General features: G+C 47.2%; 1 protein-coding gene across 1 annotated transcript in view; it reads left to right on the forward strand.

Moving 5' to 3' along the window:
- LOC109916266 (zinc finger protein 850-like) overlaps positions 1-18863 on the forward strand; it is a 33905-nt gene that overhangs the window by 1208 nt on the left and 13834 nt on the right. Inside the window, exons 2-3 of the mRNA XM_048619102.1 lie at positions 983-2175; positions 17269-17698. Coding sequence (XP_048475059.1) covers positions 1264-2175; positions 17269-17698 — 1342 coding nt within the window. The 5' untranslated portion in view covers positions 983-1263. The remainder of the gene's footprint in view (positions 1-982; positions 2176-17268; positions 17699-18863) is intronic.

The following is an 18863-nucleotide window of genomic DNA, read 5'->3' on the forward strand; positions in this document are numbered from 1 at the left end:
GAAATTGGCGGGGGGTAGATTCTTATAGAAACATATAAAATTGTGAAGGGAATCAATAAGATACAAGCAGGGAGATTGTTTCCACTGGTGGTTGAATCTAGAACTAGGGGGGCATAGCCTCAAAATAAGGGGGAGCAGATTTAGGACTGAGCTGAGGAGGAACTTCTTCGCCCAAAGGGTTGTGGATCTGTGGAATTCCCTGCCCAGTGACGCAGTTGAGGGTAACCCATGGGTTACCTTGTTGAATGTTTTTAAGGCAAAGATAGACAGATTTTTGAACAGTAAAGGAATTAAGCATTATGGTGAGCAGGGGTGGGGGTAAGTGGAGCTGAGTCCATGACAAAGATCAGCCACGATCTTATTGAATAGCGGAGCAGGCTCAAGGGACCAGAAAGCCTATTCCTGCTCCTATTTCTTATGTCCTTATGTAACCATGTTCTCATTTAGTTGGGAAGGTTCCTTTTGCTATTCTTAGAGCCTTGTTTAAGCTTCCATGAATTTGATTGGTTCATGCATTTGGGAAACGAGAGAAGAAAAATATGTTCTGCAGAAACTGGGATTATTGGCACAGTGGCTCATTGGTTAGCACTGCTCCCTCATGGCTCCAGGAACCTGGGTTCGATTCCAACCTTGGGCAACTGTCTGTGCAAAGTTTGCACATTTTGCCTGTATCTGCGTGCATTTCCTCCGGGTACTCCGGTTTCCTCCCACGGTCCAAAGATGCACAGGTTAGGCTGGAATGGCCATGCTAAAATGCTCATAGTGTCCATGGATGTGCAGGCTAGGTGAGTTAGCCATGGGAAATGCAGGGTTACATGGATAGGGTAGTGGGGTGGGTCGGGGTGGGATGTTGTTTGGAGGGTCCATGTGAACTTAATGGGCTAAACGGGCTGCTTCCACATTGTAGGGATTCTGTGATTATCCATCCTGAATTTCTAACCTGTGCTGACAGTGACATTGACACTTTGATCTTCTTTTGCAGGTTTAGAAGGAGCTGACTTTGAACTGTAAACTGAAACAAAACCAGATTAAGATCTAACAGAGTCAGAGCCTGAATCTTATCGACCTGTCAATGTGGATGGAGAAACATTTGTCTGCGGGAAAATATTTTCAATACCGGTGTAACAGGCTAGACACAGCCACTCGCACCAGAGTGAGGGCATTCCACTGCAGTGAAAAACTATTGCACCGTTCACAGTGGGGAGAAACTGTACCTGCGATCTGGACAAGGTTTCAACTGCTGACCCCCAGCTGGAGAGAACCATGGAGAAGCCGTGGAAATGTGGGGACTGCGGGAAAGGATTCAATTACCCATCCTTGCTGGAAATTCACCGGCGCAGTCACACCGGGGAGAGGCCGTTCACCTGTTCCTTGTGCGGGAAGGGGTTCACTCAGTCGTCCCACTTGCTGACCCATCAGCGAGTTCACGCCGAAGAGAGGCTGCTGGATGGCCCAGACTGTGAGAACAACCTCAAAGGCTCAGACGACCTGCTGAAGCACCAGGCCCCTCAGGCCGAGAGTCAGTTCTGTTGCTCCCACTGCGGGAAGGTGTTCAAGCGGTCGCAGAACCTCGTCGAACACGAGCGCACGCACACTGGGGAGAGGCCGTTCATCTGCTCGGTGTGCGGGAAGGGATTCACGCGATCTTCCCACCTCGCCACCCACCGGCTCGTGCACACAGACAAGAGACCTTTCAAGTGCTCCGAGTGCGAGAAGAGTTACAAGACCACGAGCGACCTGCTGATACACCAGCGCGTTCACAACGAGGAGAGGCCTTTCCGATGCTCCGTGTGCGGGAAGGGATTCACTCTGTTATCCAGCCTGCAGAAACACCAGCGCTCTCACACAGGGGAGAGGCCGTTCACCTGCCCCTTGTGCAGCAAATCCTTCATTTATTTGACCAGCCTCACTTCCCACCAGCTGGTCCACTCGGATAAGAGGCCCTTTCAGTGCTCCGAGTGCGAGAAGAGCTTCAAAACCACGAGCGACTTGCTGCGGCACCAGCGGGTTCACACCGGGGAGAAGCCGTTTGCCTGCTCCGACTGCGGCAAGAGGTTCACCCGCTCGTCCCACCTCCTGACCCACCAGCACATTCACACCGGGGAGAGGCCGTTCTGTTGCTCGGAGTGCGGCAAGGGATTCACTCATTCAACCCATCTGCTGAGGCACCAGCAAGTTCACAAGAAGGGGCTGGATGCTGTTGTCATTGCTGCTGCTAAACACATCCAGGACTGAAGCCACGCTCATTCTGACAACTCGAGTCTGATTCCGCTGACGTTAATAGGCCTGGAATTGATGTCTGTCAAGTGAACCAGCACTTTGTCAGGGACAAGGGTGAGGTATTTGCATCTGTCTCCCAACTGGAAGTGGATGATCATCTCGTTCTCCGCCTGAGCGCCCACCCTCACCCCTCATTATCGCTGGTGACGGCCTTCAGCCAATTTGATTCACTCGCACGTGGTATGAAGAAACAGCCGAAGACGCTGGATCCTGCAGAGACTGTGTGAAGTGAAAACATACTGGCCATCGCGCTGAGGACTTGCGCTCCAGAAGTGACTGCGTCCCCTACTCTGGCCAAACTGTTCTGCTACAGCTACAATATTGGCATCTGACTGACAATGTGGAAAATAGCCCAGGTATGTCCTGTGCATCAAACAGATTCTGCCTGACTTAATTATTGCCCCTACAGTGTGCGCTCAGCCATCAGCAACGTGATGGAAGGTCTTGTCAATAGGAGTAATGTGCTCAGTTGGGTTTCCACCAGAGCCTCTCAGCTCTTGACGTCATTATGGCCTCTGACCAAACATAGACAAAAGGGCTGAACTCCAGAGCTGTGCTGAGTGACAGCCCTTGATGTCAAAGTCTCATTTGACTCAACATAGGCCTCAAGGATGCTGAGCAAAACTAGAGTGAATGGGAATCCAGGGTGCGGGGGAAGACTCCACTGGTTGGTGTCATACCTGGCACATATGAAGATGGTTGTGGTTGTTGGAGGTCAGTCATCTCAGGTCCAGGACATCTCTGCAGGAGTTCCCCAGGGTGGTGTCCTAGGCCCAACCATCTTCAGCTGCTTCATCAATGACCTTCCCTCCATCATGAGGTCAGAAGTGGGGATGTTCGCTAATGATTGAACAATGTTCAGCACCATTCGCAACTCCTCAGTTGTGTTCATACGCAGCAAGATCTGTGGAAAACAGCATTCTCAGCACGCAAATGCCAGGCAATGGCCATCCCCAACAATAGACATTCTATCCATGGCCCCATGACATTCAATGGCATTACCATCACTGAATTTCACCCCCCCCGACTATCAACAGCCTGGGGGTTACCATTGACTAGAAACTGAACTGAACCAGCCAATATAAACACATTGGCTACAAGAGCTGGCCAGAGGCTGGGAATCTTACAGTGAGTCACTCCCATCCTGACTCAGCCCCCCCAGAGCCCAGTCCCACCATCGACAAGGCACAAGTCAGGAGGGTGATGGGATACTCCCCACTTGCCCTGGATGGGTGTGGCTCCAACAACACTCAAGAAGATCGACACCATCCAGGGACAAAGCAGCCCACTTGCTTGGCAGCCTAACTACCTTCAGCACTGACATGCAATGGTAGCAGCATGTGCCATCTACATTATGCACTGTGTAACTCCCCAAGGCCCATTCGGTCTCACCTTCCAACTGTTAATGAGAAGGACAGGGCCAAGAAATACTTGGGAACGCCATTCCCTGCAAGTTCCCCTCCGAGCCGCCACTCATTCCGAGTTGGAAATATGTCGGCCGTTCCTTCAGTGTCACTGGGTCCAAGTCCTGAATTCCCGGCCCACGGGCATTGTGAGTCTGTCTACCTGCAGCGGTTCAAGAAGGCAGCTCACTCGCGCCTTCTCAAGGGAAATAAATGCTAACCGTGCCAGATTCCAGGAACTAACTTTTGAAAAGCACCCAGTACTATAAAAGCATCAACTGTTGCTTGAAATTGGTATTTTCCACCTACTGAGAGAAGACAACCAAAGTACATGACAGATAGACCTGCACTGTAAGCAGAGTAACAAGAAACTAATTTCATCATTCATCCTGTGGAATGTGGGCGAGGTTTAGTCTCAGACTGAGTTTCCTGAGAGAACAGAAGGTGTAAACGCGCCTGACTTGAAACCAGCGGAAGAAACTACAGAGGTCCTTACAGAGTCTGGTGCTGGGGAAGACAACCAGCAGGTCAGCTTGGAAGTCTTGGAATGTAACTGGAACAAAAGAATGAGGCGTCCATGGTCGAGAGATGGGAAATAAACCTTCATCTCTGGAAATAATTAGTGCTGAAGAGATTTAAGGTTGTTTCCAAAGACTGCAGCAGACTCCTGGATAGTCCCTACAGAAGTAAATAACTTTCATGGTTGATGTGTTTTATAAGAAAACGCTTTGGGAAAAGTAAGGAGTATACCCGTTTGCACGTGTTGTTCTAAACTGTATTATTTAATAGTGCTGGTTTTGTTGAATTCACTTGTGTACAATAATGTTTGTTTATTGTTTAAAAATGTGCAATCTCGTTCTAATGGTTGCAGTAGCAACAAAGTGTTAAGTGTCACAGAATTCCCACAGTGTGGAAGCTGGCCATTCAGCCCATCAAGTCCACACCAACTCTTCGAAGAGCATCCCAGCCAGACTCAACGGCCCACAACATTCCTGTAACCCTGCATTTCCCATGGCTAACCCATCTAGCCTGTACATCCCAGGACAATTTAGCATGGCCGTTCTGCATAACCTGCACAGCTTTAGACTGTGGGAGGAAATCCATGCAGACACGGGGAGAACATGCAAACTCCACATAGACAGTCACCCGAGGCTGGAATCGAACCTAAGTTCCTGACACCGTGAGGTCGCAGTGCTAGCCACTGTGCCGTTAACCCATGTCCCTAACCCTTTTGTGACAAACTGGTTTGTTGAGGTTCATCGCTGATCCCTGAGGCACTCTGTCAGTTACACAAACCAAAAATTGGACCGGGGCTGTGCAGCAGTCGTTCCTGGCAAGACCATCACGGCCAGACGCATCTACATCAGGGAGATTGTTGAGGATGAGGTCAACTGTGTCCTTTCCCTCAACAACTGCAGACAGCTGTAGCTTCTATGTCATTCAGGACCTGGCAGCTTGATCAGTAGTGCTGCTGCTCAGACAGTCATGGTGGTGAACATTGAAGTCCCCCCACCCACTGTAGATTGTGCCTTTGCCACCTTCCACTGGCGTTCAACATGGACGTGTATGGACTCATCAGCCACGAGACTTCACGGGGTCCAGAATCGATGTCAAGAACCCCCAGGGTAACTCTGTCTGTGACTGTGTACCACCGTGCCAGTACCTCTGGTGGGTCAGTCCTGTTGACATGACTGTGTGTTTACCCAGGGATGGCGAAGTAGACGTAATTTTCAGGTATGACTGCACGAGTACATTTGGTGCCTCACTAGTGTGGGGGACAGTTCTCCCAGTTTTGCGACATGCCAGCAATATTAACAGGGAGAATGTGCCAGAGTTGACTAGGCGGCATGTGCTGTTGTTGGTACTGGGACCTGGGTTATTGCAGAGTTTATCTGTTAGTGTGTGTGTGTGTGTGTGTGTCTGGAAGAGGGTTTGATCGTCATCACAACAGAAAGAAACATCGATTGCAGAGTGGAGAGAGGCGATTCAGCAGATTCCTGTGTGGAAACTGGAGTCACATCAAACAGTTACAAGGAATTGCCTCTTTAAAGCGGCATTTCCACAGAATTTTCCGCACCCAGGCTGCTTTTAAACAAGCTCAGAAACCGGGACACAATGAGACATTGGTTAATGTGTCTTTAATTCAATTGCACAAGCCATGAAAATCAGAGACCCATTAGATAACTGGAGCAAATTATTGCAGATGCTGGAATCTGAACAGAAAACAAAATGTGCCAGAGATCACCGTGGGTCAGGTATTATCCATGGAGAGAAAGCAGGCTAACGTTTCGAGTTGAGACAACTCTTCATCAGAACTGAAGTGAAGTGTGGAGGGGGCAGCCCCACTCTACCATACAAGCTGCCCCCTCCGACACCCGTGATGTGGAGGTACTGATGTTGGGCTGGGGCGGACATTCAGAAATCACATGACACCAGTTTATAGCAACCTGACAAAGGGGCTACGCTTTGAAACCTTGTGATTTCAAATAAACCCGTTGGATTATAACCTGGTGTCGTGTGACTTCTTACTCCTTCCACACCAACTCTGATAAAGAGTCACCTAGACTCGAAACGATAGCTTGCTCTCTCTCTCTCTCTCTCTCCATGGATGCTGCCTGACCCGCTGTGATCTCCAGCATTTTTTTGTTTCCATCAGATTATTGGATGTTCGTGGAGAACTCATGAGGATAGAGTTGTGAGCGCATTGTTCTAATCTGGTTATTCTGAGCCAAGCTCAAAAACTAGTGGGGGGCGTTTTGTGCATTGGACTTTTTTTTGGTTTAAGCTACATGTTGCTAACTTAATAGCATGTTGACAAGTTTCTCTTATTCGAAATGTAATGCATTAAACCATTAATTCGTTTTGTAAATTATGCTGTTACGTGAGTCTGCTTTGTACTGACGTTTTTCTGACAGTTGTTATCCGAATATTTCATTATTTTCTGAAAGACTGAAAATGGCTTTGTTTTCAGTTCATCACCTGAGCACCTGGCCTGCTGCTGAGAGCATACCATTATCATAAAGTTGTTATCTTTTTGGGCTCTATCCCCACCTATCGTTTACTCCTTACTCCTTTCCCTCACCCTCTTCTGCATATAAACCAACATTTTCCCAGCTACCATCAATTCTGAGGAAGGGTCACTGGCCCGAAACGTTAACTCTGATTTCTTTGCACAGGTGGTGCCAGACCTACTGACCTTTTCCAGCAACTTCTGTTTTTGTTCCTGATTTGCAGCATCTGCAGTTTTTTCAGTTTGCGTGAAGTTATTATGTCCGGTCATGGGTTCTATTTCATTTCAAAGTCATTTCTATCACAGAGCCTTTGTTTTCCTGCCTGGGATGGGTGCAGCTCCGACGACACTCGAGAAGCTCGACACCATCCAGGGACAAAGCAGCCCCAGCTCGATTGGCACCATATCCACAAACATCCACTCTCCCCCACCCACTGATACTCAGTAGCAGCAGTGTGTACCGTCTACAAGATGCACTGCAGAAATCCACCAAACCTCAGACAGCTGCTTCCAAACCCATGACTTCTACCATCTAGAAGGACAAGGCGAAGCAGGTACATGGGTACACCACCCCCTTCTAAGCCTGAACCATTCAGATAATTCCTGTTTTTGCTACCAAACCTACCATTTATCCACTTTACACTTCAATGGCTGTGCACTTGGCCGCTCACTGAACTTGGCAAGTTACACTGAGGCATTGCTGCACCGTTCTAACAGTGCAGACACCCAGCCAACTTGGAGATATTATCACACAAAGCTTGGTGGGAGGCTTGTGTGCAGAACTCCTGAAGGAAATAGCAGAGTGAGTGGATGAGGTTCAATGCAGAGACGTGTGAGGTGATGCACTTTGAGTTATCATACAGCATAGAAACAGTCTCTTCGGTCCATCTTGTTCATGCTGACCAGATATCTCAAAGTGAACTGGTCCGAATTGTCTGCATTTAGCCCACATCCCTCTAAACCGTTCCTATCCATGTACCTGTCCAAATGTCTTTTAAATGTTGTAACTGTACCCGCCTCCAATACTCCAGGGAAAAAAAGTCGCAGCCCATCCATCCTCTCCTTATAATTCAAACCCTCCATTACCGGCGATATCCTTGCAAATCTTTTCTGCATCCTTTCTAATTTATGTAGGAACATAGAAGATAGGAGCAGGAGGAGGCCATTCGACCCTTGAGCCTGCTCTGCCTTTCTTCATGATCATGGCTGATCATCCAATTCAATGGCCTAATCCTGCTTTCTCCCCAAAACCTTTAATCCCATTCGCCCCAAATGCTATATCTAGTTGCCTCTGGAATACATTCAATGTTTTGGCATCAACTGCTTCCTGTGGTAATAAATTCCACAGGTTCATCGCTCTTTGAGTGAAGAAATGTCTCCTCACCTCCGTCCTAAATCGTCTACCCCGAATCCTCATACTGTGAGCCCTGGTTATGAACACACCCACCATCAGGTAACAACATTTTTCCTTAAGAAGGGCAACCATAATTGTATGCAATATTCTAAAAGTGGCCTCACCAATGTCTTGTACTGCTGTAACAGGCGTTCCAACTCTGATACTCAATGTTCTGATAAAAGGTGCCAAGCGTGCCACAAAACCTTCTTCACCATCCTGTCTGCCTGTGATGCCATCTTCAAGGAACTGTGTATCTGAACCCCTATAAAACTCCTCAGGACCGTAGCATTAACTGTGTAAGTCCTGACCTGGTTTGACTTACCAAAATGCAACACCTCACATTTATCTAAACTCTATCTGCCACATCTCAGCCCATCTGATCAAGATCTCGTTGTACTCTTAGGTAACCTTTTTCGCTATCCACTACACCACCAATTTTGGTGTCATCCGCAAACTTGCTAACCATACCTCCCATATTCTCATTCAGATTGCTGATGTAAATGACAAAGAACGGTGGACCTGGCACCGATCCTTGCAGCACACTCCAGTCTGAATTACAATCCTCTACCAGCACGCTCTGCCTTCAACCATCAAGGCAATTTTGTCTTTCAATGCTCTTTCTACCAATGTAAAATTGGGGGTACATTTCTTAAGAGGGTCCATGAGAAAAGGCACCTGGTTATGTTTGTGCACAAATCATTGAAGGTGACAGAACACGCAGAGAGAATCTTGGCTTTATTAAGAAGGGCATAAAGTATAAGAGTGAGAAAACGATGTTGAACTTGTTCAAGCTCAGCTGCGCTATTATGTATAGTTCTGGGCGCCACGTTTGAGAAAGGATATGAAAGCATTTGGAGAAGCAATGAGAAACTTCTGTTATGATGATAGATTGGAGAAGTTGGCACTGTTCTGCTATGCAAGAAGAAAGCTAAGAGGAAACGTGATAGAGGTTTTCCAAACCACGAGTGAGCTGGATAGAGGAGATAGGGAGTAGCTGTTTCCATTTGCAAGAGGAACAAAAATGTAGATGGATTTAAAGTGATTTGTTAAAGATGCAAGTAAGGTGTAAGTCAAAAAGAAAAGACATGCACCAAGAATGCCAGAGAAACTCAGCAGGGCTGGCAGCATCTGTGGGAGAAAGGGAGAGTGTTTACATTTTGAGTCTGACATGATTATTCTTTGGGTTCTTCCAGCATTCTCTGTGTTTGTTTCAGATTTCTAGCATTGGCATCATTTTACTTTATATGACAAAAATAATTTTTTTCACACAGGCAACAGTTACAGAGTCATAGAGTTGTACAGCACGGAAACAGACCCTTTGGTCCAACTCATCTGTGCCGACCAGATATCCTAAATTAATCTCGTCCCATTTGCCAGCATTTGACTCATGTCCCTCGAAACCCTTCCTATTCTTGTACCCGTCAGCTCATTCCATACACGCACCATCCTCTGTGTGAAAAAAATTGCCCCCTCAGGTCCCTTTTAAATCTTTCCCCTCTCACCTTATACCTATGACCTCTCATTTTGAACTCCCCCACTCTGGGGAAAAAGACCTTAGCTATTCATCCTAACCATGCCCCTCATAATTTTACAAACCTCTATAAAATCACCCCTCAGCCTCAGGCATTCCAGGGAAAATGGCCCCAGCCGATTCAGCCTCTCCCTATTGCTCAAACACTCCAACCCCAGCAACATCCTTGTAAATCTTTTCTGAACCCTTTCAAATTTAACAACATCTTTCCGAGAGCAGGGAGACCAGAACTGAATGCAGTATTTCAAAAGTGGCCTAACTAATGTCCTGTACAACCGCAGCATGAACTCCCAATTCCTATATTCAATGTTCTGACTATTAAAAGGCAAGTGTACCGAACGCCTTCTTCACTACTCTGTGACTTCACCTTCAAGGAAGTATATACCTGCACCCCAAGGTGTCTTTGTTCAGCAGCATTCCCAGGACCTATCTTTAAGTGTATAAGACCTGTTCTGGTTTGTCTTCCCAGAATGCATCACCTGAATTATGTCAGTTAAACTCCATCTGCCTCTCCTTGGCCCATCAGCCCATCTGATAAAGGTGCGGTTGTTCTCTGATATAACCTTCTTCACTGTCCACTGCACCGCCAATTTTGGTGTCATCTGTTAAGGGCTGGAATACACAGCATGGATGGTGCGGTGGACCAATTTCCCAATTGAAGCACTCAAAAAGGTATTGGATCTCAACTTGTATGAAGTGGCACGGTGGCGTCCGGAGACTGCCTGCTTGGAGTTTGTACATTCTGCCCGCTGTGTCTGTGTGGGTTTCTCTCACAGTCTGAAGATGTGCAGGTTAAATTGCCCATAGTGTGGAATAGCCTTGGGAAATGCAGGGTTACAGTGATGGGGTGATTCCTAGGGGGTTCAGTGTGGACTCCATGGGCCAAATGGCCTGCTTTCACACCGTAGGGATTTTGTGTAACATGCAAAGGCATGGAGAAAAGCAGCAGATCCACTGGGTGGGGTAAAGCTGCTCATTTGAACAGCATGTGTGCAGGGACGATGGGCTGAATGACCGCACCAATGACGTCAGGCTTCGGTGATGTCCTTCAGCCATTCCGATTGGTTGGAGGACAAAAAGCTTCAACGCCAGTCCTCCAGTCCCGCCCCCTCATTGAAGCCGATTGGTTGGAGGACCTCCTTCCCCCCCGGGACTTTCAGCCGTCCTTCCACTTCCTATTGGTCGGATCTAGCGTCAATCAGTCCCCGCCGTCAGTGTATGCGAGCTGCGCATGCGGGAACTGAACTAACGGCTCCGGGGGTGGGGAAAGGGGAGAGGCGCCTAAATTCGCTGCTGGGTGAGTGAAACAGCGACGGTGAGGCGCTGCACCATAGTTTCGGTGGAAAGACGTTTTCATTGGCAAAAACAAAGCGGGTGCCAGTGAAAAACTCCCGAATGCCAAGCTCCCAGTCACGCGTTTCTCTCAGTAGGCGGCCCGCGATAAAATGGATGCCGTCAGATCAGGCGGCGGGCAGCGGTCGTCGATGCTGGGCCCCGCCCTCTGATTGGTGGGAGGACCTGTTGTCGCCATGAGTCCTCCAAGCCCGCCCCTTCGTTCCTATTGGCCTGGGCGCACGTCAGTCATAGCTTCCACAACAATGGGTGGAATGCCAACATGAGCTGACATGACTCGACCTCAGGGTGACCTTCACTGGCATTTGGCCCATGCTCCTCTGAACCCTACTTAGTCATGTACCCATCGGATGCCTTTTAAATGTGATCATTGTACCAGCCTCCACCACTTCCTCCAGCAGCTCGTTCCATACACACACACACTACCCTCTGCGTGAAAAAGTTACCCCGTAGGTCCTTTTTAAATCTTTCCCCTCTCGCCTTTAACCTGTACCTTTGTAGTTTTGGATTCTCGTCCCCTAGGAAAAAGACCTTCACTACTCATCCTATCCATGCCCCTCATGATTTTATAAATCTCTATAAATTCACACCTCAACATTCAACGCTCCAGGGATAACAGTCCCAGCCTCTCCCTATAGCTCAAACCATCCAAGCCAGTAAATAGCCTTGTAAATCTTTTCTGCACCTTTTCAAGTTTCACAATATATTTCCTATAGCAGGGAGACCAGAATTGAACACGGTGTCCAAAAGTGGCCGAACCAATGCCTCATCCAACCACAACGTGACATTCTAACTCCATTCCTCGATGCAGTGACCAATAAAGGCGAGCATACCAAACACCTTCTTCACTACCCTGTCTACCTCCAACTCCACTTTCAAGGAACTATGAACCTTCACTCTCCTAGGTCTCTTTTTTTGGGTAAAACTCCCCAGGACTTGACCAGTAAGTGTACAAGTCCTGCCCTGATTTGCCTTTCCAAAATGCAGTACCTCACATTCATCTAAATTAAACTCCATCTGCCATTCCTCAGCCCGTCTGTTGAAGGTCCCATTGTACCCTGAGGTAACCTTCTTTGCTGTCCACCACACCTTCAATTTTGATGTCATCTGCAAATTTACTCACCATACCTCCTATATCCAAATCATTTATATACTTGGCCGGAAACTGAAGAAAGGGACTTGAGTGTGTGAGCAAGGTGCTGAATTATAACTGGATATAAAGCAAAAGAACTATGGATAGTGAAGATCTGAAACAAAACCAGAAATTGCTGGAGAACTGTTGAAGGGTCACTGAACTTGAAATTTTTACTCTGACCACAGATGCTGGCAGATCTGCCTATTTGCTCCAATAGTTTCTGTTTTTGAATATAATGCAATCCTGATTGCAGCTCTAGGCACATGGGAGACTGGCAGGAGTGAGTTATCACCAAAAGTTCAGAAGAAATGGGAAAAGGAATGGGTCGTTCGGTCTCTCGAAACTCCTCCGCTGTTCACTGGGATCATGACTGATCTGGCTCCCCTTTCCCTGTAACCCTTGATTCCTGACTGATCAAGCATCTATATATCTATAAAAACCTAAAGAACTGCGGATGCTGGAAATCAGAAACAAAAGCGGAAATAGCTAGAAAAGCTCAGCAAAGGTCCCTGGACCTGAAACGTTAGCTCTGATTTCTCTCTACAGAGGCTGCCAGACCTGCTAAGCTTTTTTTTAGTAATTTCTGTTTTTGTTTCTATATATCTATCTCAGCCTTAAATATTTAAATTAAAGACTCTGCCTCACAGCTGTCTGTGGTAAGGAGTTCCAAAGACACTGAACCTTCTCGGAGAAGAAATTTCTTCTCATCTCGGTCTTAAATTAACACCCTTTAATTCTGAGACTATACGCTCTGGTCCTGGATTCTCCAATGAGAGGAAACATCCTCTCAGGATTTACCTTGTAAAGCCCCTTAGGAATTCTGTGCGTCTCAATGAGATCATCTCTCATTCTTCTAAATTCCAATGAGTGGGAAACCCAACCTGTTTAAGTTTTGCTCAGAAGACGATCCCTCCATGCCAGGGACCATCAAAGTGAACCTTTGAACTGCTGCAGGGTGGCACAGTGGGACAGTGGTTAGTGCTGCTGCCTCATAGTGCTAGGAATCCAGGTTCAATTCCATCCTGGGGCGACTGTATGGAGTTTGCACATTCTCCTCGTGTCTGCTTGGGTTTCCTCCGGGTGGTCTAGTTCCCTCCCACAGTCCAAAGATGTGTGGTTGAGGTGGATTGGCAATGCTAAATTGCCCAAAAGTGTCCAGGAATGTGTAGGCTAGGTGGGTTAGCCATGGTAAATGCAGAGTTACAGAGATGGGGTGGGATGCTCTTTATCAAGTCAGTGTGGAGTCGATGGGCCAAATGGCCTGCTTCTACGCTGTGGGGGTTCTATTCTATGGTAGTTTGGTTGTAGTAAGACTTCCCTATTCTGATACCTGTGACAATACAATGGCTTGAAGAGGTGTATTTTGTCTTGTTTTATTTTTGAAAAGAGGTTTTGAGCCATAGGTGGTGAGTTGTCTCTTCCAATGCAATAAAATAAACACCTTGTGAGGCCTTGGGTTTTTATTTCCAAAGTTAGAACAATAGAAGCAGCATGAATGGGTGGAATCAGGCTCCTGCAGGAACCAGGGTTTTAATTTAGCTTTCAGCAGTTGTTGGCATGTTGAAGTTGGCTGTGCAAGCTGTTATTCATCTGCTACAGCTAAAAAGCTTGGGGTTCTCCATCTGCTGCCAGAATCGCACATGAGGCAATCTGGTTTACTGACTTTGCCAAGGATGTGTTTATGGGATGGTACTGTATTGGAACAGTTGCTGTAGAGTTGGTAAATAATCTATTAATCTGTCACTTTTTCCAAGAGAGTTAAAGTTATACGCATTCTTCTTTCTTTTGTTTGTATTTTAACAGTGGGGTAAGACTAAAGTGTGTTTTGCTTAAAGCTGTGTAGTGTAACTAATTGAATTACATCTGGAACACAGCACCTTACATGTTGAATAAGATAAAAGTCAGGGTCTAGGCTATCTTCTTGATATTTTTGAAGGGGGTGGGGCTTGGTCTGGTCCATAATATGCTGCAACTCCATTGAAATAAGGGCCAACATTCCATGAGCTTGCCTGATTATCTGCCGCACCCCCTGTGCTTGGTCAGGGAAGAACCAGCTCAGCCACAACCTTATTGAATGGCAGAGCTAGCTTGATGGGCCAAATGACATATTGCCGTTCCCATTACTTAACATCTTACAAAAATGGTGAACAAAATGTGGGAGAGTTTTGATTGGAAACGTGTGACTTCTCTGATGATTGATGCTGCTTCAGAGCTGGGGTGTTCCACACAGTCTTTTGTCGAGTCTGTGTTTTTGTAGAATCCCTATATTATGGAAGCAGGCCGTTTGGCCCATTGGGTTGACACCGACCCTCTGAATAGTATCTCACTCTGTCCCTGCAACCCTGCATTTCCCATGCCTAATCCACCCAGCCTGCACATCCCTGCACACTATAGGCAATTTAGCATGGCCATTCTGCCCTAACCTGCGTATCCTTTTGATTATGGGAGGAAACCAGAGCACCCAGAGGAATCTGCACACAGACAGTTGCCTGAGGGTGGAATTGAACCCAGGCCCCCGGTGACTGTGCGGCAGTGGTGCTAACCACTGAGCCACCGTGTTGCCCCAGTATTTTGTTCCTCCAGTGTAGAGTAAACTGTACTGAATGAAGCAGAAATAAATTACTGTTTTGCCTGGAGGTTGCGTCTGGGGCCTTGGAATGCCAAGACAGACGAGGTAAAAGGGAGGTGCTGTGCTTTCTTTGATTGTATCAGAAGATGTCTCTGGAAGGGGAGAACGTAATGGGAATTGTTGAGAGGTGCACCAGGGTGATGCAGAGGGAATGATGCCTTTGGAACGGTAATGACAAAGTGATTCAGGGAAGGCTCACCACACTGATTTCTGGGATGAAGAAGTTGTCTTAAGAGGAAATGCTGTGCAGTTTGGTTGCATAGTTATTGGAGTTCGAAAGAATGAGGGACCGTTTTGTTGAAACCTATAAGATTCCTGGGCAGGCCTGACAGGTTGGATGCTGGGACGTTTCCTCTCTTGTCGTAGAGTCACACAGCACAGAAACAGACTCTTCAGTCCAACCAGTCCATGCCAACCCTAATCCCAAACCAAACTAGTCCAACCCGCTTGCACTTGGCCCATATCCCTCTAAATATTTCTTATTCATGTACTTATTTAAATCTCTTTTAAACATTGTAACTGTACCCGCATCCACCACTTCCTCTGGAAGTTCATTCCACACACAAACCACTTGCACTGGAAAAAATTTTGCCCCTCATGCCTTTTTTAAATTGTTCTCCCCTCACCTTAAAAATATGCCCCCTAGTCTTGAAATCCCCCACCCTAGGGAAAAGACACCTGTTATTAACCTATCTATACCCCCTCCTGATTTTATAAGGTCACCCCTCAACTTCCTACGCTCCATTGAAAAAAGTCCCAGTCTCTTCCCATAGTTCAAACTCTCCCTTCCCAGCAACATCTTGGTAAATCTCTTCTGAACTTGTGGACTAGCATTTTGAATACTTATTTCGCAGACTAATTGCCAAGATCAGCCAACCATTCCATTGCGACAAGCTGCGAGTGGTAGACGTAAAATGTTTCGTATTTTGCACTCTCTCTGTCAGCGGAATGTTTCACTGGGACTTGGTTAGGAATGGCGGTCAGATGAACCACAATGCCCTGCACCTCAGAAACTGGAGTATCTGCTACTGTCGGTTGGGTGATCCTCCATATGTACGTTTGCACGTTCAAGAAAGCAGCCCACTGCCATCCTCTCATGGCCACCTACAAAAGGGTGCTACGTTCTGGTACAGCCAGCAACATCCACATCATGAATCTGGCGGTGGGCAGCTTTCTTGAACCTGCAGTTCATTTGCTGTTACATAGACCCACTGTTTTCATTCAGGAGGGAGCTCAAGGATTTTGACCCAGAGGCAGTCAGGGGACATTGATTATAATTCCAAGTCAGGCTGGTGGATGGCTCAGAGGGGATCTTGAAAGGGGGTTGTATTCCTGTGTATCTGTTGCACTTGCCCTTCCGGGTGCAAGCGGTTGTGGGTTTTGGAAGATGCTATCTAAGGAGCCTCGGGGAGTTTTTGCAGATGGTACACACTGCTGCAATTAAGCGTCAGTGGTGGAGGGAGTCGATGGTTTGCAGATTTGGTGCCAGTCAAGTGGCCTGCTTTGTCCTGCATGCTTGAAGTCTCCTGTGTTTGATGTTCATACAGTGTGGAAGCAGGACATTTGGCCCATTGAGTCCACACTGGCCCTCCAAAGACCATTCCACGCAGATCCTGTCCCTGTAACCCTGCATTTCCCATGGCTAGACCACCGAGCCTGCACATCCCTGGACATTATGGGGCAATTTAGCATGGCCAGTCCACCCGAACCTGCATATCTTTGGATTGTGGGAGGAAACCCACACAGACACAGTGGGGTGGAACGTGCAAACTCCACACAGACAGTCGCGCATGTTGGCGTGGCTCAGGTTGAAGCCAGAAGTGGTGGATAGAGAGAAACTGGAGAATGCTCATTGTTTCAGATAGGGCTCAGGATCTGTAAACTCTATCTCCTTTCTCAGTGCAGCCCGGCCGTTTGAAGGCAACTGTGCAGCAACATGAAGAGAATCAATTAGAATGAATGAAGGCTGGGAACATTCACAGGGCTTGGGTGATAATACTTGGCATAGAACATGGAATTTTCTGTTCTGAATTTCTGCCACGTACTGACAGTGATTCCTGTAACGTCCTTTCACAGCAGGTTAAGAGGAGAGGATGGACAGGCCAGGAAACCAAAGCATGTTGTGATGCAACCACTTGATTTGTTAGAAGCTGTGCGTCATTGATCTTTTTTGAGTGTGGAAGGAGAACTGACCGTATGTTCTATCCGTGGGAAAGTATTTCCACCACCAGTTTTGTCTGGAAAAGCACCAAGACGCACACGCACCCAAAGTGAGTGTTCCGGGTCACTGGCTGTGCCAAGGGCTTTACCAGGTCACACAAGGTGAAAAAACATTGCACCTCCCACAGCGAGGGGGGGCTCGACATGTGACCTCTGTTTTAGCAAAGCTTTGCCCATCACTGGGGGACAAATGTTCGACCCCATGGACTACAAAAGTTCACAAAGTCTGCTCACTCTGCCCCCTTTCACCGGGGGCGCGATAAACGCAGGCACGTTTGCCACCTAATCAAGCGAAAGTGCAAGCTGGAGAGAGGCGCACCATGGAGAAACTGTGGAAATGTGAGGACTGCGGGGAAGGTTTCAGAGTCCCTTCCCAGCTGGAGGTTCATCGGCGCACTCACACCGGGGAGAGGCCATTTGTCTGCCCCACGTGCGACAAAGCGTTCGCTCACTCGTCTAACCTCTGGAGGCACCGGCACATTCACTCCAATGGAAAAACGTTCAGGTGTCCAGACTGCGGGAAGAGCTTCCGAAGAGGCAGCGATCTGCTGAGGCACCGACACGCCCACACCGGGGAGAGACCGTTTGTGTGCTCCGAGTGCGGCAAGGGATTCGCCGACTCATCCTACCTGCTGAAGCACGAGCAGATTCACACCGGGGAGAGGCCGTTCACTTGCCCGCAGTGCGGCAAGCGATTCTCGCGGTCATACACGGTGCTGCAACATCAGCGCACGCACACCGGTGAGAGGCCGTTCACCTGCTCCCAGTGTGGGAAGCGGTTTACTCGGTCGGCTCACTTGCTGAGACACCAGCAAGTTCACAAGTGACCCCCAGGGTTTTGACTTCTGCTGTTTATCATAGAGTCTTGGCTTCTTGGGAGACTTAGGATCCCTGGAACAAAATCTTGAACTGGGCTAGATTGAAATCTGAGACTCTTGGTTTTATATTTGTCTCCTGTAGGACAGTGTTCATTGTTTTATCTTGGGGTGTGGAGGGGTGTTAACTGTTTTATATTTGGGTCTGTATCTCCTATTTTTTTAAAATCTTGCTCTTGATTGTAGGTGTTGCTGAGCAGGCCTGTTTTTACTACCCATCCGTAGTTGTCTCACAGAGACTGCCTTCTTGAATTGCTGCAGTAGAATGCGATATTGACCATTCGCTGGTTGAATCTCCTCCTATTCAATTTGGCAGCACTGAAATATTGGGACAGAAGAACACCATATTTTTATACATGGAGGAGGGACAACAGGAGAATCTAGTCAGGTTTGTTCTGGAATTTGAGAAGCTTTGTACAACTTTAGCCAGTAATGATGTTGAAATTGAGGAACCTGCACTGATAAGGCAACATCCTTTTCGTTTCAGCCCAAAACACAAGCTCTAGTGAGATTGGCACATTAGAAAATTACTTGATTGAACCCAGGTTAGTCTACTGACAATTGGATATCTCCTCTGGTATTAGTTTTGAAAGTTTAACATCATTTGGATTCAGCTTTGATTACAAGAAACAAAATGCAGTGATGAAAACTGACTTATATCCAACTCTGAGTTATCAGACTGCATTGATCAGGTTGGCAGTGCTTCATTCCTGATCAAGCTTGATGCACTGAAGGAATTTGCCAAGGGCTGTTGGCATCAACAGTTAGGGAGATATCACCTTTGGTTACACCAAATGGAATTATATCAATGTTGTGTTGTCAGTTGGGTTTTAAAATTCTCCACCTACTTTCCAAAAACTAATGAACCAAGTCTTAATTAGTGTTTCTAATTGTGTAGTTTATTTGGATTATACATTAATGTACAGCAATGCCTGGGAGGAGCATGTGAGGGTTTAACAAAAGGCTTCCAACTGTGTTATGTTAGCTGACCTGGTGATAAATCTTGTTGAGAGTGAATTTGCAAAAGTGTA

Source organism: Rhincodon typus, chromosome 42, assembly GCF_021869965.1.
Source record: "Rhincodon typus isolate 14 chromosome 42, sRhiTyp1.1, whole genome shotgun sequence".
Lineage (NCBI taxonomy): Eukaryota > Metazoa > Chordata > Chondrichthyes > Orectolobiformes > Rhincodontidae > Rhincodon > Rhincodon typus.